Source organism: Paroedura picta, chromosome 4 (assembly GCF_049243985.1).
Source record: "Paroedura picta isolate Pp20150507F chromosome 4, Ppicta_v3.0, whole genome shotgun sequence".
NCBI lineage: Eukaryota > Metazoa > Chordata > Lepidosauria > Squamata > Gekkonidae > Paroedura > Paroedura picta.
This window is the reverse complement of record NC_135372.1, coordinates 30154925-30182913: the sequence shown is the minus strand read 5'-3', so window position 1 is coordinate 30182913 and position 27989 is coordinate 30154925. Positions and strand designations below refer to the sequence as shown.

The following is a 27989-nucleotide window of genomic DNA, read 5'->3' as shown; positions in this document are numbered from 1 at the left end:
CCGCCCCCTCCCATTGGCCGAGGCAGCCGCCGGTTCCCCTCCGCCGCCCCTCCCCTCGGCTTCCGCTTCCGGTGTGGAGGCGGCTGTGGGAGGGAGGAGGCGGAGGAGAGGCGAGACTGAGAGGGAGGGAGGGAGACGCTCTGCCGGGGGGGGGGCGAGAGCGGACGGGCGCCTCACCCGCCAACCCACCGACCATGAGGCCGGCGGCCGGGGCTGGGGCCGGGGCCGCCAGCGGGACGGAGGCGGCGCCCTGAGAAGCGGCCTGGCCAGGCAGGCGGAGGGAGACGCAGGAAGGCCCAGCCGAGCCATGGACAACCAGGTGAGGGCAGGAGGCGGGGGCTGGGGGAGGGGGCGTGGCCGGCCCGCAGTTTCCCCGCCCTCAGGAGGGGGCGTGGCCGGAGGGCGTGGCCGTCGTGGCCCCCGAAGAAACCCAGGGGGGCGTGGCAGGCGGGGCAGGGCTCGCCCATAGGCGGAGGAAGAGGGGCCCGCCCCACGGGGGAGGGGCTTGCGTGGATTGGAGGGGTCGTGGTCCCTTCCCCACACCGGAGGGCTGCCCTGCCTTCCCACCCCCTCCCAGCATCCTTGCTCTGGATTGACTTGGGAGGGCCCCGCAGGGGACCCTTGTGGAGGGGAAGAGATGGCTGCTGGGCCTCCAGGATCGCCTGCCCCCCAGCGACCATGAAAGTGCGTGTGTTAGACTTCAGGATCCGCATCCTTGGAGGAGGGAAAGGATTGCAAGTCTGCAGGAAGTGCAGAGGAAGGCGGCTGCCCCCCCTCCCCATGCAGTGCACGGAGAGGGGGTGGGTGGGTAATACAGAGGTGGCTGCTGGGTTCCAGGGTTCCTGTCAGTGGGAGTGGGCCTCTGAAAAAAGGAAATGGGGGATTTCTTGCTTGGTAGGCTGGGTGATCTCTTCCCCGTTGGGGAGGGCCTGAACTCCTCCCAGAGAGGGGAGATGAGGCCTCATGGTTGACTTGGGAGTCTTGCTGCCATGCACCTTGCGACAAGATCATTGCAGTAGCAACCCTATGTGGCGTGGGCTGTTTGTTGTTGCTTTCTGAGTTTTCAGAGACGGGTGGGGGGGGGGAAGGTTGGGATTTGCCTTGACCCTCGGCTGCACTGAATCTGTGGTTATGGTGAGGTTTGAGCTCTGGACTTCCTTACCCGTGGCCTGTTTTTCTGAACGCTGAATCTCTGTTGCCCAGAAAACTGCATGCCCTTGGCACCTTTCACACAGGGGAGCTCAGCAATCCTTACAGCAGCCCTCATAGGCTGGCCAGTATTCTGCTTCTACGTGTGTGGAAAGGAAGAGATGAAGATTGCAGTGGCCTTCGCTTGAGAACGGGGATTGCCTGCCTTGTTCCTTTGCAGCCCTGCTCTGCTATTGTTCAATGTTTTTTTGACACTTCATATTGTTCATGATGCTTTTGTTCTTCTAACATCCCTGTGTGGTAGGCCAAGACTGTATTCCTTGTCTTGCTGCAAGAGGACCTGAGGCTGAGAGAATAGAGCAAATTATCACACACACCCTTGCAGACACAGCCTCCCTCTAGTGAGAGTGGCACACGCTGGTCACTTGGCAGTTCTTGAATATCATATACGTGAAGGGATGCTGGTTCTCAGGAATGGTGGCAGCATCGCAAGATGCCTGTCACTTGAGAGCCAGCGTGGTGTAGTGATTAAGAGCAGCAGCTACTAATCTGGAGAGCTGGGCTGGATTCCCCACTCCTCTGCATCCAGCCAGCTGGGTGACCTTGGGCTCCTCACAATCCTGATAGTGCTGTTTTCGCAGAGCAATCCTGTCTAATCACTCTCAGCTTCACTTACCCCTGTGGGGAGAGGGAGGTAAGGCGATTATAAGCCACTTTGAGACTCCATTGGGCACTGAAAAGAGGAATATATAAACCAACACTTCTTCTTTAGGTAAATTCCCTATTATTGGTGAAGTACTGCGGGTAGAAATTTTGGGTTGCTCCTGACTGTGGGTGTGCAACCTCTGGTGGGATAGGATCCTCCTCCACCTGTGCATGCTTTCATTTTCCTGCAGGCATGTTCTTATGTGTCTGAGGGTCTATTTTGGCAACTTTCTGGGCTCTCAGGTAGGCATGAAGTCTTTCCCAGCCCTTTAGACTCCTTTTTAACTGGGCATCCCTGAGATGGGGCCACTTCCAGTGTGCAAACCATGTCTTCTACTTTGGTGAGACCAGAATTCATTGTCAAATGCAACTGCATGCCAACTCTAGCCAAGAAACAGCCAAGAACGTAGTGGTCTTTTTAAAGCTTTATGAGTTAGAGATGGTATTCCAAGATGTGTTATCCGTTGCTCTCCGTAGAGTGCAGCCAATGTATTCTCTGCGCAATCTGGAGGGTGTTCCCTTGGGTGATGCTTTCCTGGACATATTTCAGGCCTTGGCCGGTCTTCGAGGCTGTTGGCAACACAAACAGAGGGAAGATTTAGATCTATTCACAGCTTTGGAATTTTCTTTCTTGTTTTGGGAAAGGAATGAAAAGGGAGGGGATAAGAATCAGTTCCCTCCTGTGACACGAAGCTCAGAGAGTATGGCTCCTTTTCTCATCCTCCTCCCAACTGTAAGGGGATGCTTGCAACTCAAAGCATATTCTCCCTGCCTGTGCTTTTTGGACTTGCAGTTCTAGAGAGAGAAGCAGGCAAAGGTAGGGAGTCTGGTTTTCCTCATGGAAAACACTCTGAGAGCCATGCCATATCCTGGTGCTTTGTCTCTTCCACGTGTGCAGTGAGGCGCATAGCTTTCAGCTGCAGGCCCAACTTGTGCCCGAGCGGCTCTTCCGGGGGTGCAGCGGTGCGCGGGTGAAGGTGAGAGCAGGTGAGCCAGTTGCAGACACGGCACACTTCCTAATATGTAGGTTCGGGAGCACGTGGAAGCGACAAGGCAAAACTAGTCAGGGCAGGTTCATGAGAGGCTGTTGGGATTGCAGCAGCCTTCACCATTTGGCGGCTGTTTCCCAGAAGTGACCTCGCAGCCCAGGAACACGTCCTTCTGAGTCCCAGCTAGAATTTCCGGGGGTTCTCGTTCACTTGACTGCCGGGTATCCTTCTTCAGGCAACGCATTGACATGGAACTCCTCAACGTCCAGAGTCATTACAGGGAACTCTGGGTCTTGCTTGAGGGCATAGTTCAGGGGTTCACAAACAGCGGCTCTCCATTGACTGCAAGTACCGTAATTATAGACCTTGGAAAGCCACAGTTTGGCCCTCCCTGGCATAGTTGATACAGAGCACAGGCCAGGTCTTATGAATGCGTGCTAGAAAGCGCTGAGAGTTATATCTGATTCCACAGCTTGCAGGGATGTGGTCCATTTCTCACAGAGGAGTACCTGGAAGGCTTCTAAGAAACATCAATGTCCCAGGAAACCAGGAGGCACTTGTGGTGCAGCAGTAGAGCCCAGGTTCGATCCAATTAAGAAAGGTTTTGGTTTACAGGTGTTAGAAGAGACTGGGGAACCAGTAGGAGCAGACAGTAAGGGGCTACATTGATCAGTGATCTGAGTCTTTTGCCTGTTGACGTGTCCCGTCGAGCATTAGACCGTTTCGCAAAAATGTATATGTTTCCGTTGCTTCCCCACGCAACCTGTGCGTCACATGAAATTGAGCATGTTTTTGGGTCTGATTAGACAAGTCACCTAAAAGCCCAATTTTATATCATTGGGACCATGGTATTGGTCCTGGTTAAAAGGTAAAGGTATCCCCTGTGCAAGCACCGGGTCATGTCTGACCCTTGGGGTGATGCCCTCTAGCGTTTTCATGGCAGACTCAGTACGGGGTGGTTTGCCAGTGCCTTCCCCAGTCATTACCGTTTACCCCCCAGCAAGCTGGGTACCCTTTTTCCCGACCTCAGAAGGATGGAAGGCTGAGTCAACCTTGAGTCGGCTGAAAGGATCGAACTCCCAACCTCATGGGCAGAGCTTCAGACTCTTATGTGTGCTGCCTTACTACTCTGCGCCACAAGAGCCCCATAAGGTCCTGGTTAGGATTCACTAAATTGGATTGGAGAGTATATTGTTGGGTTTACACTGCCATCTTTACAACTATATTTGTTGTTCACTGGGATAAAGTTTTCTTAATATTTTAATGGGATTTTATGGGTTATTCGGTTTTATGTTTTTTATTCTATATAAGCCGCCTCGAGGCAGGATACAAATTTGAAAAAACAAAACAAATGGTTAAAAGTGGAGGCCTTTACTTTGGAGAACCAGGTTCGATTCTCCACTCCTCTTTCATATGCAGCCAGCTGTGTGACCTTGGGCCAGTCACAGTTCTCTCTAAGCTCTCAGCTCCACTTACCTCACAGGGTGTCTGTTGTGAAGAGAGACAGGGAAGGCGACTGTAAGCTGCTTTGAGATTCCTTCAGGTAGTGAAAAGCTTGTACAAAAGGAAGCTATTATTGCTGTTGTTGTTGTTGTTGTTATTATTATTTAGCATTAACATTCTGCTGTCTTCTGTTTGTCTGTTCCCCCTCCCCTCCATGTTGCACTCCTTCCTTCTCCCTTCAAGTGTACGGTCCAGGTGAAGTTGGAGCTGGGGCATCGTGCCCAGCTGCGAAAGAAGCCCACTACCGAGGGCTTCACCCACGACTGGATGGTCTTTGTGCGTGGACCTGAGCAGTTTGATATCCAGCACTTTGTGGAGAAAGTGGTATTTCGGCTACATCAGAGCTTCCCAAAACCAAAACGTGGTAAGTAAACATTTGTGTGTGTGTGTGCTTGTGTGTCTGCACGTTTGTGTATGGTGCCAGAAAGTGCCCTCAAGTTACAGCTAATTTAGAATGACCTTAAAGACAGAGGTGGCTTGCCACCTGTCCCTGGTCTTCCATGAGAGCTAGCATGGTTGGTTGGTTTATCTGGTTGGTTGGTTTGTTTATTTGTTTATTTATTATATTTATATACCGCCCCCTGGAGGGTCAGGGTGGTTTACATGGAACATATGAACATTACATGAAACAATCTATAACATATGAATATCCGTACAATAATAATAATAGAAGGGGACGACAGAGAATGAGGTGGCTGGATGGAGTCACTGAAGCAGTCGGTGTGAGCTTAAATGGACTCCGGGGAATGGTAGAGGACAGGAAGGCCTGGAGGATCATTGTCCGTGGGGTCACGATGAGTTGGGCATGACTTCGCACATAACAACAACAACAACAATATTAATAACTGATAGTTGTAACAATATAAACAGTGCAACAGTGCAAACAGGGATGGCCAAACTGTGACTCTCCATATGTCCATGGACTTCAGTTACCATGAGCCCCTGCCAAATGGCCAAGCCGGTAATTGTGGTCCATGGACATCTGGAAAGCCACAATTGTCCACCCCTGGTTTAGCAGGTAGGAGTGGTGGCCTCTAATCTGGAGAATTGGGTTTGGTTAGAGCTCTCAGCGTCACCTCCCTCACAGGGTGTCTGTTGTGGGAAGATGAAAGGGAAGACGATTGTCTTGCCACTTTGAGACTTTGAGAGTATAAATACAACTCTTCTTCCTTGGCTGTTTCCCGTCCAAATACTCTCCAGGGCCAACCCTGCTTAGCTTTCAAGATCTGAAGAGATTGAACTAGCTTGGGTGACAGTAGCGGTATGTGGGCAAGAACACCGGTGCATTCGGCTTCTACTATAGAGTTTTCCCCCAGGTACCAACCAGAGAAGCCTGAGGCTGTCAATGTGATCGCATCACTTCTGGGCAGCTGCCGGTAGCTGCTTAGTGAAAGTCTTGAATGAACCAAGCGTTACAGTCTTATTTTGTTGGCAGAATATCCGCATTCTTCCGGATCAGACATCTTTGCACATCTACCAATGGCTTCTAGCTATGCTTGTTAAATAAAGCCTCCAGCTTGGGAGGAAGCTCGCCTCTGGCAACCCGAATCCTGAAAGCAAACTGAGAAGCCTTTGGGCCCCATTTGTAGGCTTTCGGAGGCACTTGGCCTCCTGTTGTCGAAAATCGGATGCTGGGTGTTTTCCAACTGGGCTCTTTGGATGTGCTTTGTGGCAGCCTCAATCTTGCTCCATTTTTTCTTTTGCCAAGGAAATGCTTCATCCAGTGGTAAAGTCAGCCTCCTTTCCCTGTTGCCTGCTTTCTTCCTTTCTGCAGTAGCCCTCTCAGCTGTGGCTTTGGATAGCCCTGTCATAAGTAGCCCTACAGTTTAAATCAGGGGTAGTCAAACTGCGGCCCTCCAGATGTCCATGGACTACAATTCCCAGGAGCCCCTGCCATCCCCTCCATGGACATCTGGAGGGCCGCAGTTTGACTACCCCTGATTTCAGTAAAGTTCACAGTAGAACGCCGTATCTTTTAATGTATAGAACCACCTGAAACATTCTTCAGAGACAACAAAAGTGGTGCGGTAGTGCAGAATATTGGTTGGGAAGCAAAGCTGTAGACCTCGGGGACCCTCCCCTTTCCACTCCCTCCAAGTCTGTCATTGGGCATTTGGGGAGGGCGGTTGACGTGACCATATGTATTTAACACAGGGGTAGTCAAACTGCGGCCCTCCAGATGTCCATGGACTACAATTCCCAGGAGCCCTTGCCAGCATTCGCTGGCGAATGCTGGCAAGGGCTCCTGGGAATTGTAGTCCATGGACATCTGGAGGGCCGCAGTTTGACTACCCCTGGTTTAACACATTTTTTCCAATATATTAAAAAAATTACTGTATTTGCTGGTGTATAAGACTATTTTTCCCTCCTGAAAAACATGCCTCCAAGTGGGGGGTGGGGTCATCCTATATGCCAGGTGCCCTTCAGTTGGGATAGACATATTTGCCCATAGGGGCCTCCCGATGCCTGCCCACCTCATTCTTCATACCATCCAGTATCGCGCGGTATCCAGCGCGGCCGCGGTGGGTCATCAGCGTGGCTGCGGCGAGCATCAGCAGCGAGACAGGGGTGCCAGCCTCTTTGGCGTGACTGGCCCGTTCTGCTCGGCGGGAAGCAGCGGTGCTCTGGCCCGCCCCTTGTCTACGCAGAGCTCGCACATGCACACTTGCTCACTAGTGCCGGTCACAGGGAGATGCAGGGGAGGGCCAGAGGTGCTGCGGTTGCGCTGCGGCCGTACAATGGTGACAAACTATATTTTGAGTGGAAATGTTGGGGGGGTCATCTTATATGCCGGCAAATACGGTATATAACTCCCGCCCATTCAGGAAAACCTTTCAGGGCTGTCGAGAAATCCCAGGGTTTCACAAAGCCCTGGTTGAGAAAGCGTGCCGTACCTGGTGAATATCTCCACCCACACCCTACTGATGGCGTTTACATCTATACGGTTTCTAGCAATGCTGTCGGCCTTTCTTTCCGGACGATTTTCCTGTACTGCGTGCGTTTGTGGGAATTCCGAGATGGAAGACCATATGTGCGTTATATTTTAGAAGACTGCCCACTTTATGTTGAACCTGGGAATAAGTTCTTGATGAGGATAATTTTTAATGTTCCTGCTATATCCGAATATGGTAAAATTAAATGTCCTGCTTTCTAACATCGATCCTAACAGTGTAGTGTTCTATGCACTGGCTGCTAAGAAAATCAGAGCCAAAACTGTTACAAGAAATGTCCTAACTCCGTCTGTCTGCATTTGGGAAATATGAATAGCGTTCTGTTACTGTGTAGAGTTTTAATCATTTTAATCTGCATACTTGTTGTTTTTGAGTGTTTTATGCCCCCCCTCCTTTTTATGGCTGTTTGTATATTGTGAGGGCCCTTGGACAGTGGCAACAAATTTTACAGTGCAAAGGACTTTGGAGTGTCCACTTTGCAAACATTATCTCACCAAGGTCCTTTGTGACCGGCCTTTAAGGCCAATCTGTCATACCATGCTTATGTTGCAAATGAGGGGGGGGGAGGTGAGGCCCACAGAAGGGAGTGAAGGAGCTTGCCAGCAGTTTGCGCAAGTTTGGGGGCAAACCCGCTTGCCTCGTCTCTGCTGCTCGCTCGGGCTGCGTCCCTCGCGAACCCAAAGCTGACCGCCATTCTCACTTCCTTCTCAGTCTGCAAAGAGCCCCCGTACAAAGTGGAGGAGTCCGGCTACGCTGGCTTCATCATGCCGATTGAAGTCCACTTCAAAAACAAGGTAAGCCGATTTCTCCGCAGGCCCGGCCACCCTCCGGTTCTTTTAAAAGCGAAGCGGCCAGCCTGTATCCCAGATTTGCTGCTTCCGGCAGCCCCACTTAAGGCAAGGTGTGTTGCAAAACAACAACAGATAACGTGCCCTGTCTCCTACTTGGAGGCACAATAAAGAAGCACGGGGATTATGCGCATTCCACGTTGCTTTCTTCCCATTGCTTTCTCACAAACCGTGTGGGAAAGCAGCTCTCGTCTTCTTCCCCCTCGCCCCAGTCTTGCCTTTTGATCTAGGTGATTTATTGCCCTCTCAAAAGTACCCAGGGCCGCTTCCAGAGGCAAAAGGCTGCCAGTAAACAATCAGATCTCTGTTGTGAATAAATGATCAGCTGCACGGCATCAAACCAGCAGCCACGAGGGTTAGCGTCAAGCAGGGACTTGCCTGCCCAGAGATGCTTAGAAAACTGAACGATGCTGCGGTTTCTTTCCCGCCCGCCGTCATCATTTACATTCTAGCATCCAGGTGCGCGTTGGACGTGCTTTCAGGTTGCGTGAGCCAGCTGTCTGTCAGGGGCTGTTCTGCTTTCCTTTCTTACTTAGTTGTGAGTCTGCATGTATGCCGGGGGATGACGACTGCTCTTCGGTTTTTAATCTGATCCTTTTTTCAAATGAACATTTAATCGTGGCCCCGGCACCTTGTGGCTCTGGTTGGGTAGGTCAGCCTGGAGGACAGAACCCAGAACGTCTTGGACTAGATTAGCGATCCCCAACCTGTGGGCCGTGGACCACATGTGGTCCGTCGACTAATTGGAGGTGGGCCGCGAAGGACGCCTTCTACCCCCTTGACGCCCTTCATCCCCCCGGCCCTTTACAACACACTTTGGGTGTCATTGTCTCCCATCACTCCCAGATGGGACTATCTCGTTGCAGAGAAACAAGCTCAGGGTTCCCATTAATTTGTCATTCTCATGAGTTAAAATTTCCATGAAAATAAAACGTTCCTTATGTTCATTGTTGTGGTGTGTCTGTATCTTATTTTGAAGGGATGTTTAAACATTATCATAGCGATCAGAGAGCGTTAGGGCAGTGGTTGAGAGTAGAGGAGTAAACTACCCCCCCCCCCACCGGGCCTCAGTAAAATTGTCAAGCGTTGAGTGGTCCCCGGTGATAAAAAGGTTGGGGATCACTTGACAAGATGACCCAGGAAGTCCCTTCCAACTCTATGATTCTATGATTCTAGTGTTTTGGAGGGCACATCCCTAGGAGGGAGACGGTAACCCCCAGGTCCAGGAGCAGTCTGCTTCTAAATAGGAGGAAACGGGATCATGAGCTTGCACGTCTAACTGCAAACGCTTCACCAAAGCTCGGGCCTCTCTCTTACAGGAGGAACCCAAAAGAGTTTGCTTCACCTACGACCTCTTCCTGAACCTGGAGGGGAACCCGCCCGTCAACCACCTGCGCTGCGAGAAACTGACTTTCAACAACCCGACAAAGGAATTCCGACGCAAACTGATCAAGGCTGGAGGAGTGAGTAGCAGAGGGCCCACGCAACCGCAGGCCCCCGTCTCTTGACACTGCCCTCTAGCTGTCCTGCCTTTTGCTCTTTTTTTCAGTCAGCTTTAGCGTTTGGTCAGCTTGTGTGTCTATAACAGCCTTTCTCAACTTTTGTACTGTTGAGAAACCCCTGGAACATTCTTCAGGCTTCGAGAAACCCCAGAAGTGGCGCCATCGTGCAGAATATGGTTGGGAAGCAGAGCTGTGGACATGCCCACCCAGGGACCCTCCCATTCCCACCCCTTCCAGGCCCATCTTTGGCCATTTGTGTGGGGGGGTGGAGGTCTACATGTCCATATGTGGTCCTATCACGATAAATGTTTAGCAAATTTAAAATGTATATAGTAAAGGTAAAGGTAAAGGTATCCCCTGTGCAAGCACCGGGTCATGTCTGACCCTTGGGGTGACGCCCTCCAGCGTTTTCGTGGCAGACTCAATATGGGGTGGTTTGCCAGTGCCTTCCCCAGTCATTACCGTTTACCCCCCAGCAATCTGGGTACTCATTTTACCGACCTCGGAAGGATGGAAGGCTGAGTCGACCTTGAGCCGGCTGCTGGGATCGAACTCCCAGCCTCATGGGCAAAGCTTTCAGACGGCTGCCTTATCACTCTGCGCCACAAGAGGCTCTTAAAATGTATATACAAAATTAATTAACTGCTGCCCATTTGGGAAACCCTTCCAGGGCTGTCAAGAAAGTCCAGGGTTTTGCGATACCTTGGTTGAGAAAGCCTGGTGAATAATCTGAGGCTCTGTTTGCAGCCTTGACTCTATCTTTGGGAGGGGCATCCTAGGAGACTATTGACTGGATTCTGGATGAACTCATAGGCAGAGGGAAAACATTCAAAGTTCTAATACCACCAGGTTCATAAAGAGATAGAGCTGTCCTATACTGAGCCAGGCCGCAATACTAGCTGAGCATTATCTCCTCTGACCGGTGGCAGTTGTCCGGTTTTTCAGGCGACGAAACGTCTTTCTTGACACTTGGAATTGCTTTCATCGGCAAAGCCAACGATTGCATTTAGAAGTTTTTCATGTGTAGCATCACTGAATTGAAATTGGCCAGCACTCAAGAGCTGGCTGTGTTTTAGGGATGTCCTTTGAACATTACTGGAAATAGAGCTTTCTTCACACCAGAGGTAAACTGGATGACCACCAGATAAATAGAATCTCAAATCATTTCAATAAGGATGCTGAAGGTTTTTTGGGCAGTGTGGCCATGATGTGGTTGCTTTTATCGCTGGCATTATGCCAGTGATTGTGGCGGGCATCTTCAGAGGTGGGTCATGCAAGATGGGAATCTCCATATCAAGGTATGGCATGTGTGAAGAGCTGCTGGGCATTTTTATTTACTTTTCCCAGGGTGGGGGGGGGGTAACAAATTTTTGTCTTGTCTGCGAATCTCCAAGGAGATGGACTGGAACTAGGAAGCACATTTCCTGTGTCTCGGTCAGTTCTAAATCCCACATCATCAAATTAATGTTTTCAGAAAAGAATCCCATTAAACTTACCAGGGTAGCCGATGCCCTTGGAAGCATGCTCCATATAAATGACTTCTGTTTGCTAGTACGGGAACATAGTCTTGTCTAATCTATTTTGTTTCCTTGTATTGTGATTGTGTATGCCAATAAAGGTTTTCCCAAATCTGTGTCTTGGTGTTCATTAGCAAGTCCAGTAGAAAATGGTTTTCTTGCGTCTGTAAATAGACCAGTAGACTTTCTAATGAACTCCACCCAAACACAGGATGGTACCTTCATACGTGGATCATGCACTGGGGCACTGTATGAAGCAGTCATAAATCCACGTAGCCCTGGTCATGTATTTTCTGACCAGCAGTAGCTCTTGAGGATTTCAGGTGCTGAGATTCTTATCTGGGAAGTGAATCTCAGGGCGGGGAATGGCTGCTCTGCTACTGAATACTGGCCCCAAACTAGAATGAGAGGGAATTAGGGCACACTGGATTGTGCCTCTCCAGTCATTTCATTTTTGTTTATGTGGAATTATGGGCTGCCTCAGAGGCCCAGCAAATGACTGCGAAGTGCGTCCCCACAAGCTGCAATTCGAGCTCAGCAAAGAGTTGGTCATTAAATTCGATTTATTGAAATATGGCTCTTGTTGTTGTTAGGTGCTAAGTCGTGTCCGACCCATCGCGACCCCACGGACAATGATCCTCCAGGCCTTCCTGTCCTCTACCATTCCCCAGAGTCCATTTAAGTTTGCACTGACTGCTTCAGTGACTCCATCCAGCGACCTCATTCTCTGTCGTCCCCTTCTTATTTTGCCCTCAATCCCAGCATTAGGCTCTTCTCAAGGGAGTCCTTCCTGCCTTCTCATGAGGTGGCCAAAGTATTTGAGTTTCATCTTCAGGATCTGGCCTTCTAAGGAGCAGTCAGGGCTGATCTCCTCTAGGACTGACCGGTTTGTTCGCCTTGCAGTCCAAGGGACTCGCAAGAGTCTTCTCCAGCACCAGAGTAAAACCATAATCCGGCTAATCATGGCAAGGTGCAAATGTCCGACAATAGAAACACTTCTTAGATCTGGTCATTAGAATGCGGAATTTTGGACCTTTCCATGTCCTTCTCTTAGGCGCTCTGGGCAGTAGACTGATCACAGAGGCGATAGCCTTGGATGATTTGCACAGGGGCAGCTGGGTCTAAAATAGATCTGCCGCTGATAACTCGCTTGCTCTTTCTTCCTTAGGTCATGGTGATGCCGGAAGGAGCAGAAACCGTGTCCCGGCCCAGTCCTGACTACCCCATGCTACCCACTATACCGCTGTCGGCTTTCTCGGATCCCAAGAAGACCAAACAGTCCCATGGGTCGAAGGTAGGTGGTTTGGGAGTGGCGAAGGGACGAAGGTGGGTGGTTTGGGAGCAGTGAAGGGTGTGGAGCTCACATTTCCACCAGTGTGACATTCGAGGAACTGGATTTCAAAACAAGTGCTGCAGAACTGTAAATCGAGATGACAGAGCCCCCCTCAAGTTGAGCTCTTCCTCTGCACTATGGCGGGTGTCGTGCCCCAAGCATGGTAGGTTTGCCAGTTTGGCCCAGTGGAATGTAGCTTGATTAGACATAGGACGAGTGTCTTTACAGCAGGGGTAGTCAAACTGGGGCCCTCCAGATGTCCATGGACTACAATTCCCAGGAGCCTCTGGGAAATGCTGGCAGGGGCTCCTGGGAATTGTAGTCCATGGACATCTGGAGGACCCCAGTTTGACTACCCCTGCTTTACAGCATTAAACCCATTTTAGAAAACAAAACCCTTGGAATCATCGAGAGCTTGGATTAATAACCGTCATTACGAAAGCGAGTTCTGCTAATCGTTGTGAAACAAATCATGTTATCTTGAACTGTGTTGCGTTATTATCACTTCTAAAAGCCCTGGATAAGGTTCCTATAATTTAGGATTTCTTCACTAAGGTGTTATCCTGGAACGACGAGCTATTACATAATCTTGGCAAAAAGGGTACAAAAAGGCACAGTGTCAGGATTTGTTGATCTAAACCTTTGGGGGATTTTGCCTTTTCACCTGATTGGGTTCCTCAAGAAACATCTGACCTCTCGCTTTTAAAACCAGTTGTCGGAAGCAGGCGGCTGGAGAGGGCGGCGATGTCAGCTTAACAAGAGGCAGATGGCCAAAGGGCCACAGCCTGCTTCTGCGTCCTCATTCCTCAGGCATCTTTCAACAGAGCACGAAAAGCTCCACGTGCTCCTAAATTCTTGCATCTCAAGATGCCAAGTTTGCAGCATTTCGTTTATGGAAGGAGCACCGGCTGTTCCCCTAAAGCTGGCCTGTGAAGAAATGGCATTTTTCTTGTGGTGATTTGAATTGAGCATTTTAACAGCCCCCCCCCCCCTCTGGACAGAGATCAGGCAGGGAGGAGGAAGCTCTTCAGGCTCACCTCAGCTAACTCTGAGAAGAAATGCTAGTAAGGTAAAGGTAAAGGTATCCCAATGCAAGCACCGGATCATGTCTGACCCTTGGGATGACGCCCTCTAGCGTTTTCTTGGCAGACTCAATACGGGGTGGTTTGCCAGTGCCTTCCCCAGTCATTACCGTTTAACCCCCAGCAGCAAGCTGGGTACTCATTTTATCGACCTCGGAAGGATGGAAGGCTGAGTCAACCTTGAGTCGGCTGCTGGGATCGAACTCCCAGCCTCATGGGCAGACCTTTCAGACTGCATGTCTGCTGCCTTACCACTCTGCGCCACAAGAGGCTCTTGTAGGCGCAGAAATTCTAATAGGTCCAGCCATAAGCCCCACCCCTTTTCCAAGCAGGAAACAGAGATTTGGAAGACTTTAGACAGGGCAGTCTCCAGGAATAATCTCCAGGAAGCAATAGGGATAGTGTTACAAATTTATTGTCCCCATCACTGTAAACCTCTCTGGTCGTATGGATAGAATCACTGAATATTTCCTAGCTGATAAATCCCCAGAAATGACAGAACTAGTAGCCAAATTCTTGGCTGCGGTGATACAAAAGGATAATCAGCTAAGCAAGAAATAATTCTAATCCATGTGCATTTATAGTTGATGTGAATTACTGATTACTGAGCATTCGATGGAGGAATGTGTAATTGGTTCTTCATCTGTCTGTTTTATCTTAAAACTATGTAATCATTATGTATTATTAATGAACTACTTACTTTCATATAGATGTTTTTATATGCCCTTCAAGGTTTTTTGAATTTGTTACAAAAATCAACAAACCTATCCAGCAGGTAGTTAGGACCCCAAAGGCTAAGCGTCCGCAAAATAAAAAATAATCGAATCGTATCGACATTTATTGCGCACCACTTATCCAGTTAAAAAGTTAAAAACATGGACAGCGCTTACAGGGCTAATCATCACTGATCACTGACATAACATAATACGCACCATCACATAACTTAATACGCACCATACAGTGCTAGACCTAACATGTTGTGACCCCAAAATGTGTCTTCCTCGGAGGTCTAATCCTGAACACGCTAATGATACAGCAGTGAATGCAAATCACAGCCACGTGATTTTTAAAAAATTGAAATTTATTCTCTATGACTAACAAGATAATTTGAAACGGAACTGATGGGAGAGGTCCATTTTTCAAGTGTAAGTCTCCTTCTCTTTGTAAGTGACAGTCACGTCTGCGCATGTCTGGAAGCCAATGAAAGGCTTCAGCCATGCTAAAGAATCCCCAAACTTCCCACCAGCCTGGAACTCTGAAAAAGCCCACCGCTTGCTTTTTAAACCAGCTTGGGAGCAAAGGTTTGGCTTTACTCCTATGGGCTTAAGGAAGCTCAGCTGGGATGGCCAGATACAAGTCCAGCTGCGCCTTAAAGGCCAACACAATTCTTCGGGGGTGAACTTCGGTCTGTGGGGTCTCTAAGGTGGCCGCGGGGGTGGCCGAACTGCAGCTCTCCAGATGTGGACGGGCTCATGGAATTGTAATTTATGGACACCTGGAGAGCCACAGTTTGGCCACTCCTGTATCTGTACATTGCTGCTTGACTGTAGACCAACGTGGCCACCTTTTGTAAGTAACCAGTTCAGTTCCGTTTTTATTACAGAGACTCAAAAGGCCATTCCAAACAAAAACAGGCATGAAATACCAGTGGGCAAGCAGAGAGCCAGTGTGGTGTTATGGCAAAGAGCAGTGACCTCTAATCTGGAGAGCCGGGCGATTCCCCGCTCCTCTGCAGGCAGCCAGCTGGGGCATCTCAGGATAAGGAGGGTTTTTTTAGAACTGTCCTCGTGGAGCTCTCTCAACCCCACCTAACTCATGGGGTGTCTGTTGCGGGGAGAGAAGGGTAGGCGATTGTAAACTGCTTGGAGACTCTTTCGGGTAGTGAAAAAGTTGAGTCAATTGTTCATTCATTTATTTAAGCGGCCCTGGAAGGGTTTCCTGAATGGGTGGGAGTTAATTAATTTTTAATATATTTAAAAAATGTGTTGAACATTTCTCGAGTGATATGACCATATATGGCCATGTTGACCCGCCTCCCCCCTCCCCAGATGGCCAATGATGGGCCTGGAGCGGCCGGGGAAGGGACCTGGGTGGGTGTGTACGCTTCCGAGCCTCATTCTGCACTATCACGCCACTTCTGGGGTTTCTCGAAGCCTGAAGAATGTTCTAGGGGCTTCTCAGTGGTAGTAGAGGAAGGCTGCCCTACACTGTTAAAAGTTCCCGTTCTGTAAGAATTAAAATCAACTTAGATATTTCAGATATTTGTCCAGTTGGCTCTAGAAACGAATAACATTTTGTTGGCCTAGTCTTCGGACACGAGCTTGGATCAAAATTGTCTTGGCAGCTCAGGCGAAAGGCGCACCTGCAATTAACTGGCCTTCGACTTGTTGAGCTGTGCTGGGAGCAGCCAGCAAATGGCAGCTGGTGTGGAGTGAGTTTGCACTCGGCACGATGTCCAAATAGACCAGCTTGAGCACCCGCTCTCGGTCTGCCTCCAGAGCTCTTTTGCCCTGTGGCAGGTGTGAGACTGAATGTCACACACAGACACTGCTGGAGCACATTGGGAAGTGGTAACTCTGCTTTGGTTTCTGAATTCGTGCAGTCCCTGGCTCGCGATGTCCAAACTGCATGTTTTCAGGAGCTTCCATCCAGTAACGTCTTCCCTCCTCTCTCTCCCTTTTGCTGGCTGTCAGGAGGCAGGCAAAGATGGGAGCAAAGCTTCCAAGCCGCACAAAGTCACCCGGGAACATCGCGAGAGGCCCCGGAAGGACTCGGAGAGCAAAGCCTCCTCCAAAGACCTGGAGAGGGAGCCCAGCAAGCCTCCGAAGGACTCCTCGAGGAAAGCGGCCGAGAACAAGGCGCCCAAGGAGGAGAAGGCCCTCCCCAAAGCGGCCTTCAAGGAGCCCAAGCTGGCCCTGAAGGAGCCCAAGCTGGAAAATGCCTCGCCCAAGGGGGGGCCCCCGCAGACCGAGATGAAGCCGTCCAGCAAGAGGCCCTCGGCGGTGGAGTCGCCCAAGCCCAGTGCCAAAAAGCCGAAGAAGAGCAGCTCCAAAGGGGCCAAGACCGTCCCGGCCACCTCGCCCCGCACCTCGTCGTACCCTGAGAAGCGGCCGCCCAAGGAGAAGTCCAGCGCCAAAGCGGAGAAGGCCAAGGTAGAGAGCGAGCCCAAGGCCATCAAGAAACCCGTGGAGGTGGCCGTGGCCGTGGCCCTGGCCGCAGAGGAGTCCAATTCAGAGGATGAAGCTTCTATTAAATCGGAGGTGAGAGGCCTGTGAGCTCAGGTGGGGGCGGGAGGAGCGTGCTTTTGACTTGTCTGTCCGTCAGATGGCGCCCAATGGGAAGAGAGGCAGTAGAAATGGCTGGCAGGTGTCTTTGTACACAAGCATCACTCCCTTTCCCATGAGCCTCTAGGCTCGCTCCAGAGACCTGTCTGCTTGGGCCCTTGGAGCAGTTCTGCGGTGGACTGGGAGGCACCAGTCGGGTCAGGAAATGCAACTCGCAACAACCAGCCCCTGGGGTAGTTTGGCTGCGAGACAGTGCCCAGCCCCAGGTCCTGCAATGAGTCCATAAGACTGGTCTCCAGCTTTGCTACTGCAGTGTAGAGGTTACAGTGTAGGGATGCCACCTTCCTTGAAGGCCAGTGCGGTGAGGTGGTTAAGAGCGGCAGCCTGTAGAGCTGGCTTTGATTCCCCACTCCTCTTCCATGTGTAGCCAGCTGGGTGACCTTGGGCTGATCACAGTTCTCTTAGAGTTCTCTCAGCCCCACCTACATCACAGAGTGTCTGTGAAGGGAAAGGGAAGCCGAGATACAGCCATAACCAGCGAGGAGAAAAGGGAAGGTGGCTGGAACATGGGAGGGGGCCAGTTAGTTAGTTTAAAGTAGTAGCTAGTCAGAGAGCTGGTTTAATTTTAATTATGTCAATTGTAATGTTAATTTAATAAATTCTCTGTGAATGCTGTCAACGACTGTTCTTCTGTTGTGAACTGCCTTGAGCCCATGTTGGGAGAGGGGTGATTTGGAAATCATGATGTTGATGATGATAATCTATTTAGAAAAAGCTCTGCAGCAGATCATGAGGGCCGGGAGGGAGATCAGGGTGGTCATTCTGTCCCTTCCCTATGTCCCGGAGGGTTTAAGATTCTGCTTGTCTCTCTCCTTCCTATGGGGGGTGAAGTCTGCCGCGTCCAGCCCTTCGAACTCCAGCTCTGGCTCGGACTCCAGCTCTGACTCCGATTTCGAGCCGTCTCAGAACCACAGCCAAGGTGCGTTGCGGTTTGGAAACCTCACGTGAGTCTTGGTGCAAATTAAACCTACCCTGCCTGAAAGTACGGGGTTATTACTGTCTCCCCCCCCCCCCCCCTTCCCCCAGATGCTGCCATTTTTACAGCACTTTAGGGGGACTGAGATTTCTCTGCAATTGTTGGGATGGCCCTAGCATTGCAGATGGGGTGGAGGGGTAGTAGGTCACCTTCTGAAGGGGGTGGGTGGATCATCCTGTCCGATGCGCTTTTGTCTCCATCCTCTGCTGGCTCCTCCTGATATTTTCAGCACTGATAGTTTCCTGCCACTGGTACCCGAAATCTGTTTAAATTAGAGATGCCATTGAGCGAGTGTGACGGTACGGTTAAGAGCGGCAGGCTTGCACCTGGAGAACTGGGTTTGATTCCCACATGCAGCCAGCTGGGCGAACTTTGGCCTGACGTGGTTCTCTAAGAGCTGTTCTTGCGGAGCATTTCTCTCAGAGCTGTCTCAGCCCCATCCACCTCACAGGGTGTCTGTTGTGGGGGGAGGAAGGGAAAGGTGCTTGTGAGCCGCTTTAGGACTCCTTCAGGTAGTGAAAAACATCTCTTTTTCTTCTTCTATTGAACCTGGCACCTTTTACATGCAAGCCAGGCCCTCCAGCAGTGATCTATGCAGCCCAAAGCATAGGTGTCACAAGCCAAAGTCTGCCATATTAAAGTCGCCTCTTCCCAAGTCAGACCCGTAGTCCACCAAGCAAAGTTGGCTCTCCAGGATCTTGGCTGGGGAGAAGAGATACCTGCCCATTGCCTGAGATTTTTACTGGGATCAGCCTGGAACCCTCTGTTTGGAAAACAGGGTTGTCTACTGCTGAACCCAAGGCCTCTCTCCACTGTGGCCCTTCCAAGTACACATCCTTTAGCTTCCTTTCTTTGCGAAAGTACTGCAGAAACTTTGCCCCCTTCCTCTGCCCCCTAGATCAAGCGGCTAAGCTGCCTGCTATGACAAAGTGATGTTCTGTGTCCCTACCTTCCCCTTCCTTCGGGGCTGGTGGTTTATTGAAAGCCAGCTTGGTATAGTGGTTAAGAGCAGCAGCTTCTAATCTGGAGAGGCAGGTTTGATTCCCTGCTCCTCCACATGCAGCCAGCTGGGTGACCTTGGGCCTGTCACAGTTCCCCTGGAGCCGTTCTCACAGAGCAGTTCTCTCTGAGCTTTCTCAGCCCCATCTAATTTGCATGGTGTCTACTCTGGGGAGAGGAAGGGAAAGTGATTGTAAGCTGCTTTGGGACTCCTTTGGGCAGTGAAAAGCAGGGTATAAAAACCAACGCTTTATCTTCTTGGTCTGGAAAGAGTAAATTAGTGGTTTCCCACTTTTTGGAGCCTGTAAGCACAAACACGAAACCTCTGGAAGCGAGGATAAGCATGACTACAAGTAGAAAATCTTCAATACTTGGTGCAGAAGCTCTGCTCAAAAGGACGCTTTTTGAAATTAATATGTTGTTTCAAAAGATTTTCTTGATACGTACGGTGATAACAGTGAAGATCCTTGCACTGTCATGGCAGTTGTCGCAGTCCGCCCTGCTGAGCAGACGCCCCACTTTGCCCCACCTGCTTTCTAAAAATACCTGGTGGGCACCAGGAAATGTTTCTGCAGACATCGTGGTGCCCAGGGGCAATATGTTGGGGGCTCCTGGAATGAATGAGGGTTTCCTGTGGCAGTTTAATGTTAATAGAAGGGCAGCCTTGAGGCTTGTGGGACCAGCAGCTTCTTCAAAGATCTCCGGATCTGGCATATGGCCGGATCCTAATAACGCTCGCTGTTCATTGGATCCCAAGCCGAGAAAGGTCTTTCCCCACTACCTGAATGCGCTGGCTGGGGATCACCTGGTCGCTGAATTCTGGGCTCCCTGGCTGGAAGCAGAAAAGCACAGCTGTGGAATGTGCTCTCCCTCCTGAGCCATGGTCCTGCTCCCCAGATGGAGCAGCTTTGAGGCTCCACAGGAAGCTGTTCGGGCTCAGACTGAGAAAGGTCTTTCATCAAATTCTGCTAACTTTGATCCTTTGACTGGGAATGCCCAGAATCAGTAGGCATCTTTTTCTTGCCCGTGCAGCAGGCTTTACCACCAAACCGGGGCCCCTCTGGCTGTCAGCTGAAGAGCAGACCTATGTTCTTCCATCCACAAAACTGCTTTGTGCCGTTGCTCCATCTAGCTTGGTGTCGCCAGCTCTGATTGCGAGAAACTCTCCCACGGTCTGGGCAGAGGGAGAACTTCCCTGGTCACCTGTGACTTGAGGGCCTTAAACTGGGGATTACACCCCTGGTAACTCCTGTGTGCAACACACATGCTTTGCCCACAGCCCCTTCCCTAGGCTAAGAATAATCCTATGTAGTGCGTTCTGAGAGTTCTTAGAATGGCTTGCAATAATACCTGTTACGGGTGGCGAAACAAGTTCTCCAGATGTCAGTGGACTATAATTACCATGAGCCCCTGCTGCCAGCAGGGGCTCATGGTGATTGTAGTCCATGGTCATCTGGAGAGCCACAGTTTGGCCTCACCTGGCTTAAATCGCAGGGCCTGCAAAAAGGAGCTCTTCCGCCAGGCATTTGGCTGAGACAAGACGCAATCAACAGCGACCGAAGGGCCCCTGCTCCCCCCCCCGCCCCCCCAGAATTCCACCAATAAGCCCTGGACCTGTTTGTACTGTTACATTGTTGTATTGTTATATTGTAGTGTTACATTGTTATCTGGTTACAACTATTAGTTATTATTATAAGGTTATTCACATGTTTTTATAGACCGTTTTATGTATTGTTCTTATGTAAACCACCCTGAGCCTCCGGGGAGGGCTGTATATAAGTATGATAGATATAGAGATAGATATAGAGATAGATATAGAGATAGCTGATAGAGAGATAGAGAGATAGATAGAGAGATAGATAGCACATCCCGCCAGCTGCTCAACCAGAAAAGCATCAAAAATGTTTGCCGAGGCCTCCTAAAGTGAGGGGCCACCTCTGGTCATCTCAGTGAGCCATACGGCCTTAGGGACCCCTGAATGAACCAGATGGCCTGACGTTGGGGGGGGGGGCCTTGTATGGGTGATTCTGTTTGGCACTGAAATCTGAACCCTCCGAGAAGGGTGCCCATTCAAACAGCTCTTCCTGGCTTCCGTTGCCCAGGGCCGCTGCGATCCATGGTGGAGGAAATCCAGTCAGAGGAATCAGACGATGACGACAGCTCTTCCGGTGAAGAGGCGGCGGTCAAGGTGACCCCTGTCAGCAGAGACGCCAGGTGAGCCAGCGGCTCAGTCGTCCCAGCTCGGGTTTGGCCAGCTTGCTTGATGCGCGAGTACCGTGGTGTGGGAATGAATAGAACCGTTGTTTTAAAACGAGGCGTCTAGGAGACCTTGTGCAGTGGCTTGTTGTCCTGTCTCCATCCTTCCTGCTACTCCGCACTGTGTCAATTTTGCAGCTGGGTGCAGCCAGGATGAGATGGCAGCTTTAGAGTCCTAACCTTTTTCAAAAACGACGTTGCGCAAAAGGTTATCAGAGGCTGCAACCTCCTTGGAATACCGCAAGCGAAACTAGTTTGGCCTCCCGTCACCTGACTGGCAGGATGGAGGAGGAGGAGGAGGAGGAGATGAGGGCCTATTGGAAATACAGGAGACCCTTGTCCTGACCCAGGCATCTCCTACTGGCTGGCCCTTGGGGACATCAGAATATACCAAACGCTCTGAACAATGGTGGGGATGCTGTTTTTCCACAGCCCCCCTGAGGGCTAGCATTGATCATTTGCTTTAAAGCGGGGTGGCTAAACTGACTCTCCATATGTCCATGGACTACGATTCCCATGAGCCCCTGCCAGCACATGCCATTCAGGGGCCCATAAGAATTGTAGTCCATGGACATCTGGAGAGCCACAGTTTGAGCATCCCACTTTACAGTGCCTCAGCAAAGGAAGGGTCTTCTGTATTTCACATCCTGGTAATCCTGGTAATAGCATGCAGGGTGGTCACAGAAGCAGGGGGCAGACAGGCAAGGACCTGGGCAGTCTCCGGACCTTACATCCATTGCCGGGGAACTAGAAGTCTTTCCCTCCATCTTTTCTCTCCCCTCCCCTTTTAAGTCTGCCGCTCAGTGGCAGAAGATCATGAAAATCTCCCCAGAGCTGTCTAGACAGCAGCCTGTTATATATCCTTGGAGGGCTCAGATGCCCTTATCTGCACCTGGAGGGGGGTCCGTGCTCCACTATGCCCGGTGAACAGCCATTTGGAGAGAAGGGTGATTGCTGCTCTCTTTCATGCTTGCCTCTTTTTCTTCCTTCCCACCTGCTCCAGGCTCAGCCACAGTGACAGTGACAGCGACAACAGCGCGGATTCCTGTTTGCCGAGCCGCGAACCTCCTCCCAGCCAGAAACTCCCCCCTTCGAGCAATAAGGTACTGGGAGCTGGGGGTTCACCACCGCCGGGCAGCAACTGGGATCGCTGCGCCCTTCCTAACACTGGTGGCATTTGGCCTACCTGGCTTTTCTCCCTCTCATGTATATTCCCCCCTGTCTGCAGCAGGTTAAGGGACAGAGGGCTGTCCTTCCCACTCACCTCTTTCTCCTTGGGCTCTGTGTGTGTTTTCCTTTGAACCGAGCCTGGCAGGGTGTGTGTGAATGTATGTCCTTCTGACTCCTCAGGTTTCCGGGAGAAAGAGTCCAGAGTCCTGCAGCAAACCAGAAAAGATTCTCAAGAAAGGGACCTACGACAAGGTAATTCCACGACATTGAGCTGTGTGGAGCAGGGGAGAGGCCTTGCCTCTTTGGGATCACCCTGGCACTGCTTTGTCGTCCAACAAAGCCAGACATGATTGGCTGAAGCAGGCAGTCTTAGGGGCTTTCTGAAGACATGATTTCTTGTACATGTACAACCTTTCATCTTTCCAGCCCAAAACTCTCTGCTCGGGCCAGCTGTGTGTCTGCAAGGGGAGTCACGGCTTCCCCAAGGCCTGCTTCCCAAGATACTTTTAAGTGAGGAAATCAGCCTTTCTGGATGTCTATTAGCTCTTGGTACTGCACAGCTGGTTTTGCAACTCAGCCAGAGGATAACTCCAAAACATCCGCAAACATGACTTAACACACACTGTCTCTGCCAGACATTCCCGAAAGCACAGGGGGGAAACATCCATGGTTGACCTGAATCTTCAGTAGCATTCTCCAACCTTTGGAGCCAATTGCATCAAAAATGGGGTTTGCCTGTTTCGGGCGGGCTCTGTAAAGGTGCGGTGCAGTGCTTGAAGTGAATGCGTGCCACATAGCTTCCCTAGCTCCTCTCTCCCAATTTAGAGAGAATGGCAGAATGGCCGCTCTGTAGGGCACTGCTGAGCTGCTTTGGAGCACAGGTAGTCAACCTGTGGTCCTCCAGATGTTCATGGACTACAATTCCCACGAGCCCCTGCCAGCAAACGCTAGTCCATGGACATCTGGAGGGCCACCATTTGCCCACCCCTGAGAATCCGCTATCCCATTGGTGTGAAATCTGCCACGGTCATGAAAAAAATGGCCTTTTCTGACCTCAGCAGGGCCGTCCACCCGTCACAGGCTCTGCCCCTGTCATAAGGTCTCATCACATCACCAAAGAGAGTCGGTGGGCCGGCAGTAGAAGGGCCCATTTTGCGGGTCAGTGGCTGCTGCCTGGTATCTCGATTCACGGGGATCACAGGTGCCGGGAAAGACTTCTCTTTGGCGAATCATAGCCAATCAGAGTGGATGATGAACCCAAAGGTTGGGCTCTGTCCACAGCAGCTGCATCCGTTCCTACCAGGTGGCTTTGAGCCTAGTTCTAATGCCAGGATTTGCTGTCACAGTCAAAGTCAGTGTAGGCAGCCAGGAACGTAAATCTGTAAAACAGATGAAGGAAGGAGTTGCTTTAATCGTCAGAACACGCATCGGTTACTGCTAAGGATTGTTAAATCCTTCCTCGGTGACAATGAACAGTCGGGATTACAAGAGTTCAAACAAGCTGAATGAAGAAGGGGAAAAAGAAGAGTTGGCGTTCATACCCAGCTTCTCACTGCCCAAAGGAATCTCAAAGCGGCTTCCATGTTGCCTTCCCTTTGTCTCCTCACAGCAGACACCCTGTGAGGTACGTGGGGCTGAGAGAGCTCGGACAGGGCTGCTCTGTGAGCCCAGCACTATCAGGACTGGGGCTAGCCCAAGGCCACCCAGCTGGCTGCACGTGGAGGAGCGGGGAATCAAACCCGGCTCGCCAGATTAGAAGCTGCCACTTTTAACCACTACGCCATGGTGTTCTAACTCTGAGCCTTTCAGGAACACACCTGGGCTAAACCTCCTGGAACACCAAGAGGGTTCCCCGAGCATGTTCCTGAAAGACTCAAGAGCAGGGGTAGTCAAACTGCGGCCCTCCAGATGTCCATGGACCACAATTCCCAGAAGCCCCTGCCAGCGAATGCATCTTCTGGGCTTCTGGGAATTGTGGTCCATGGACATCTGGAGGGCCGCAGTTTGACTACCCCTGCTCAAAAGTGTCGGGACCATTTGTTTGGCTGTTTGAACTGTTATAAGTCTGATTGTTAATTGTCATTGAAGAAGGATTTACGAAACTTTAGCCTGTAACTAGGGCACATTCTGATGATTAAAGCTACTTTCTTTCTCGCCTGTTTTAAAGAACTACGTTCCTGGCTGCCTATTATTATTACTTCGATGTATTACCCGCCACTCCCGGAACCGGCTCGTGACAGGGTCCAGTTGTCCATAGTAAAACCCCGTTAAAACACACTAGGGCATAAAAGTCATATAACAAGAAATCACAAATCCCAAGGAACACGGCAGTGTAACCCAACCTCCCTCCGCCCCAACATGGACTTTGACTTTTGACTGTGACTGGCCATGTACTCCTCTTTTTGTGTATCAGGACCTCCTTGAATATGTCCTCCGCCAGAGAAGTCTCAGCTTAACAAAGGGCATTGGCCAAAAGGCCAGATCCGGGATTGGCCACACTAAACTTCCTCTCTCTCCCCTCCCCGCTTCCTTCCCCTCCAAGGCCTACACGGATGAGTTAGTGGAGCTTCACCGAAGGCTGATGGCACTACGAGAGCGGAACGTACTACAGCAGGTATGGGGCGGGGCTCGAGACAAAACCATGCAAAGCCCTGGCATTCAAAACACCACTGCTATGCAGTGTTTACCAAGGTCCAGATTCATGGAACCCACATGAATCTGTCAGGGGATGCAAGCGCAAATGAATTTTGCCTGAAGCCGGCCAGCCTTGTGACCTTTCGAATTTGTGGTGTCAGCACTAGTTGAAAGCTAACCAGGTGCCAAGGGGAGACTGCCCTGTTCCAGCCACGCTCGGTTACAGCGCCTTCCTTCTCCTTGGCCACGCTGTGCTTTTCCTAAAGAGCAAGGGAGCGTGTGATGTCTTTGTCCTTTCCATCATGTTGCCCTTCTGCATACGGGCTATCGCCTCACACCTAAGAAGGAATGTACTGGATGATGTCCTCTCTCTGCCTCCTTTTCCAGCTGCACTCCGTTCCCATGGTGCTAACGTCAGATCAAAGGGCCAGACAGCCTAGTGGCCTTTTTCCCACAACAGTTTGGGCAGAGTCTCCAGGAGGCCTTAAAGCAGGACACAAAAGAGAGCCAGCTTAGTTAATAGCAGCGGACTCTGATCTGGCAAATCGGGTTTGATTCTCCACTCCTCCACAGGCAGCCAGCTGGGTGACCTTGGGATAGTCCCAGTCCTGATAGGGTTGTTCTCACAGAGCAGTTTCTATCAGAGCTCTCTCAGCCCCACCGACCTCACAGGGTGTCTGTTGGGGGGACAGGAGGAGAAGGCACTTGTAAACTGCTATGAGACTCCTTTGGGTAGTGAAAACTGGGGTATGAAAGCCAACTCTCCTCCTTCTTATTCTCCCCCCCCCAGGTGGGCGTGTATGCAGCTGTGCTTCTTAACCATATTCTGCATGATTGTGCCACTTCTAGGGTTTCTCAAAGCCTGATGAATGTTTCAGGGATTTCTCAACAGTAAAAAAGTTGAGAAAGGCTGCCGTAGAAGGAAGAGTGCTTGCACTCGAAAGCTCACGCCTTGCATCAATCTTTGTTGGTCTTAAAGGTGCTACTGGACTCTAATTTTATAATAGACTAAACATGTTTTTGACCCAAAGAGTCTACATCAGTGGTCACAATCGCCACTTTGCACACATGAGGATGCGTACACAGAACTGAATCTTGGTCTTGGTCTTGGAAAGAGTGCTAGTTTGGGACAGTTTTGATTCTTTATTGTGAGCTCCGCATCTGGAATCATCATTATAGATTACTGAGAGCTTCTTGGGGGGTGATTCTTGTCATCGACCATATTCTATTGCAATATTACCCTACCATATGTGTGCATATATTATAATTTGTTTGACCCCTGATGAAGACCCTTTGGGCCAACATGCGTTTAGTCTGTGGTCATACCATGTGCAACCATTGAGCCTGTACGTGCAGTATTGCACAGATTTTGACTTGTATATTTTAACTAGGGGATAAGCCCCTTGCATTCAGGAATGCAACGGGTGCTAGATTAGGGGTAGAATGGAAGAATTTTGTGGATGGCCTCCCCCCAGGACCTGGAAAGGCTGCAGGCAGCTGTTAGAGAATTCACCGGCAGGGGCAGTTCTCACGTGGCAGGGATCTGCAGCCTCCGAGCCTCGGAGGGAAGTGGAAGGAGGAGGGGGTGGTCAGGGATGGGGAACAGAATGCAATTGGCTGTCTGCTGGACAGACAGGCAAGCCAGTTGGAGGAGGCAGCAGCACTTGGGCGGGACAGCCACCCTGAGTGGGTGTTAAGAGCTGAGTAGCACTTAAGCCATGAGACACATTCCTCCTCCAAGACCTTCCCAGAAATATTAAGTGAAACAGATGCTGTTTTAAATCCTAATGTGCATGAAACCGTTGCCTGATTTAGGATGCTAAATACGGTTAGGATTTGCATAGAGGACCATCCAGGAAGGCTCTGCAGAGGAAAACACTGACAAACAGCCTCTGCTTCTCAGTTGCCTTTTAATTCCTGGCTAGGGCTGCCATGAGTCGGTGGCAACTTGATGGTACGCATGTACGTAAGCTGGGCTTCTGAACAAGGCGGTTCCACGCAGTCCTCGAATACAACATCCCCGCCCTTTAGCCGTTCAGAATATTCCATGCAGGGAGAGGGACGGAAAAGGCGAATCGCAAAGCCCGTTAACCGGGGAAGGGCAGGCTTCAGGCTGACTCCCCGTGTTGGGATGAAGCCGGCACAGGCCTTGCGTCATTCTGTCCCTTCCCTTTCTCCTCCCTCCCAGATCGTCAACCTCATCGAGGAGACGGGGCACTTCAACGTCACGAACACGACCTTTGACTTTGACCTCTTCTCCCTGGACGAGACCACCGTCCGCAAGCTGCAGAGTTACCTGGAAGCCGTGGCCACGTGACCCGTGGCCTCCAGAATCCAGTGGGACGCTGTTTGGAAAGCCAGACTTCCCTGTCTCTTCGGTACCAGGAAACCAACCCATGGGCCTCGGTCACCGCCTTATCCTCCTCGATTCACCTGAAGCACTGCCTTAGAGAACAGCCGCGCTGTAGGAACCCGCCACGCTTTCTTGCCGAGCTTCAGCCAAGCCGCTGCCGCTGCCCAGCCTATCCTCCTTTACTCTGGCAGCTCCCTTGGGCCGGACGGGCCAAAGCTGCGCCGTGCTGTGGTGCGCTCGCCCCTCCCTCCGGCTTAAAACAAACAAACAAAGACTTTTAGAAAGAGACTCCCCGTGCGTTGTCTTCTAAGAATGCACTTCCGAGGCCGCTTCCTCAGCCGAAAGTCGAGCGGCGCTGTTTTGTTTCTGCCAAACCCGCCGACCACGAAAAGTGCCCGCCCCGTTCCGAGGCTTGCTGGTTGGGATGAGGTGGGCATCCGCACCGGATCGTCTTAAGGTTTTGATGCGGAGCGCAGAGCTGCTGGATCCGTACAGTGTTCCCGAACCTTCCGGAGGGGGCAGCCCGGACTCCCTCGGCAAGCGGACCGTTAAAATTTCGCCCCCCTGCGTGCGCCGAGGCGGCAGCTGATACTTTGCCACCTGCCCTCCTTGCTTGCTTGAGACGCAGCGCCGGATCTGGTCCCCCTCTAAGAGAGCCCCCTCCCTTCTGCACCCTTT

At 50.9% G+C, this 27989-nt stretch overlaps 1 protein-coding gene across 2 annotated transcripts; it reads left to right on the top strand.

The window, feature by feature from the left end:
- Positions 1–89: 89 nt before the first annotated feature.
- MLLT1 (MLLT1 super elongation complex subunit) lies at positions 90–27670 on the top strand. 2 transcript variants are annotated; one of them, XM_077332191.1, is made up of 12 exons: positions 90–319; positions 4530–4710; positions 8009–8091; positions 9465–9608; positions 12333–12458; positions 16273–16840; positions 17747–17842; positions 21001–21112; positions 22158–22257; positions 22505–22576; positions 24867–24938; positions 27147–27670. In XM_077332191.1, exons 1-12 carry the CDS (start codon positions 308–310, stop codon positions 27273–27275), a joined length of 1695 nt encoding a protein of 564 aa, XP_077188306.1. In that variant the 5' UTR covers positions 90–307; the 3' UTR covers positions 27276–27670. The 2 variants fall into 2 exon arrangements, with proteins under 2 accessions (XP_077188306.1, XP_077188307.1); XM_077332192.1 differs by having other exon boundaries at positions 91–319; positions 16273–16839; positions 17755–17842.
- Positions 27671–27989: the final 319 nt, after the last annotated feature.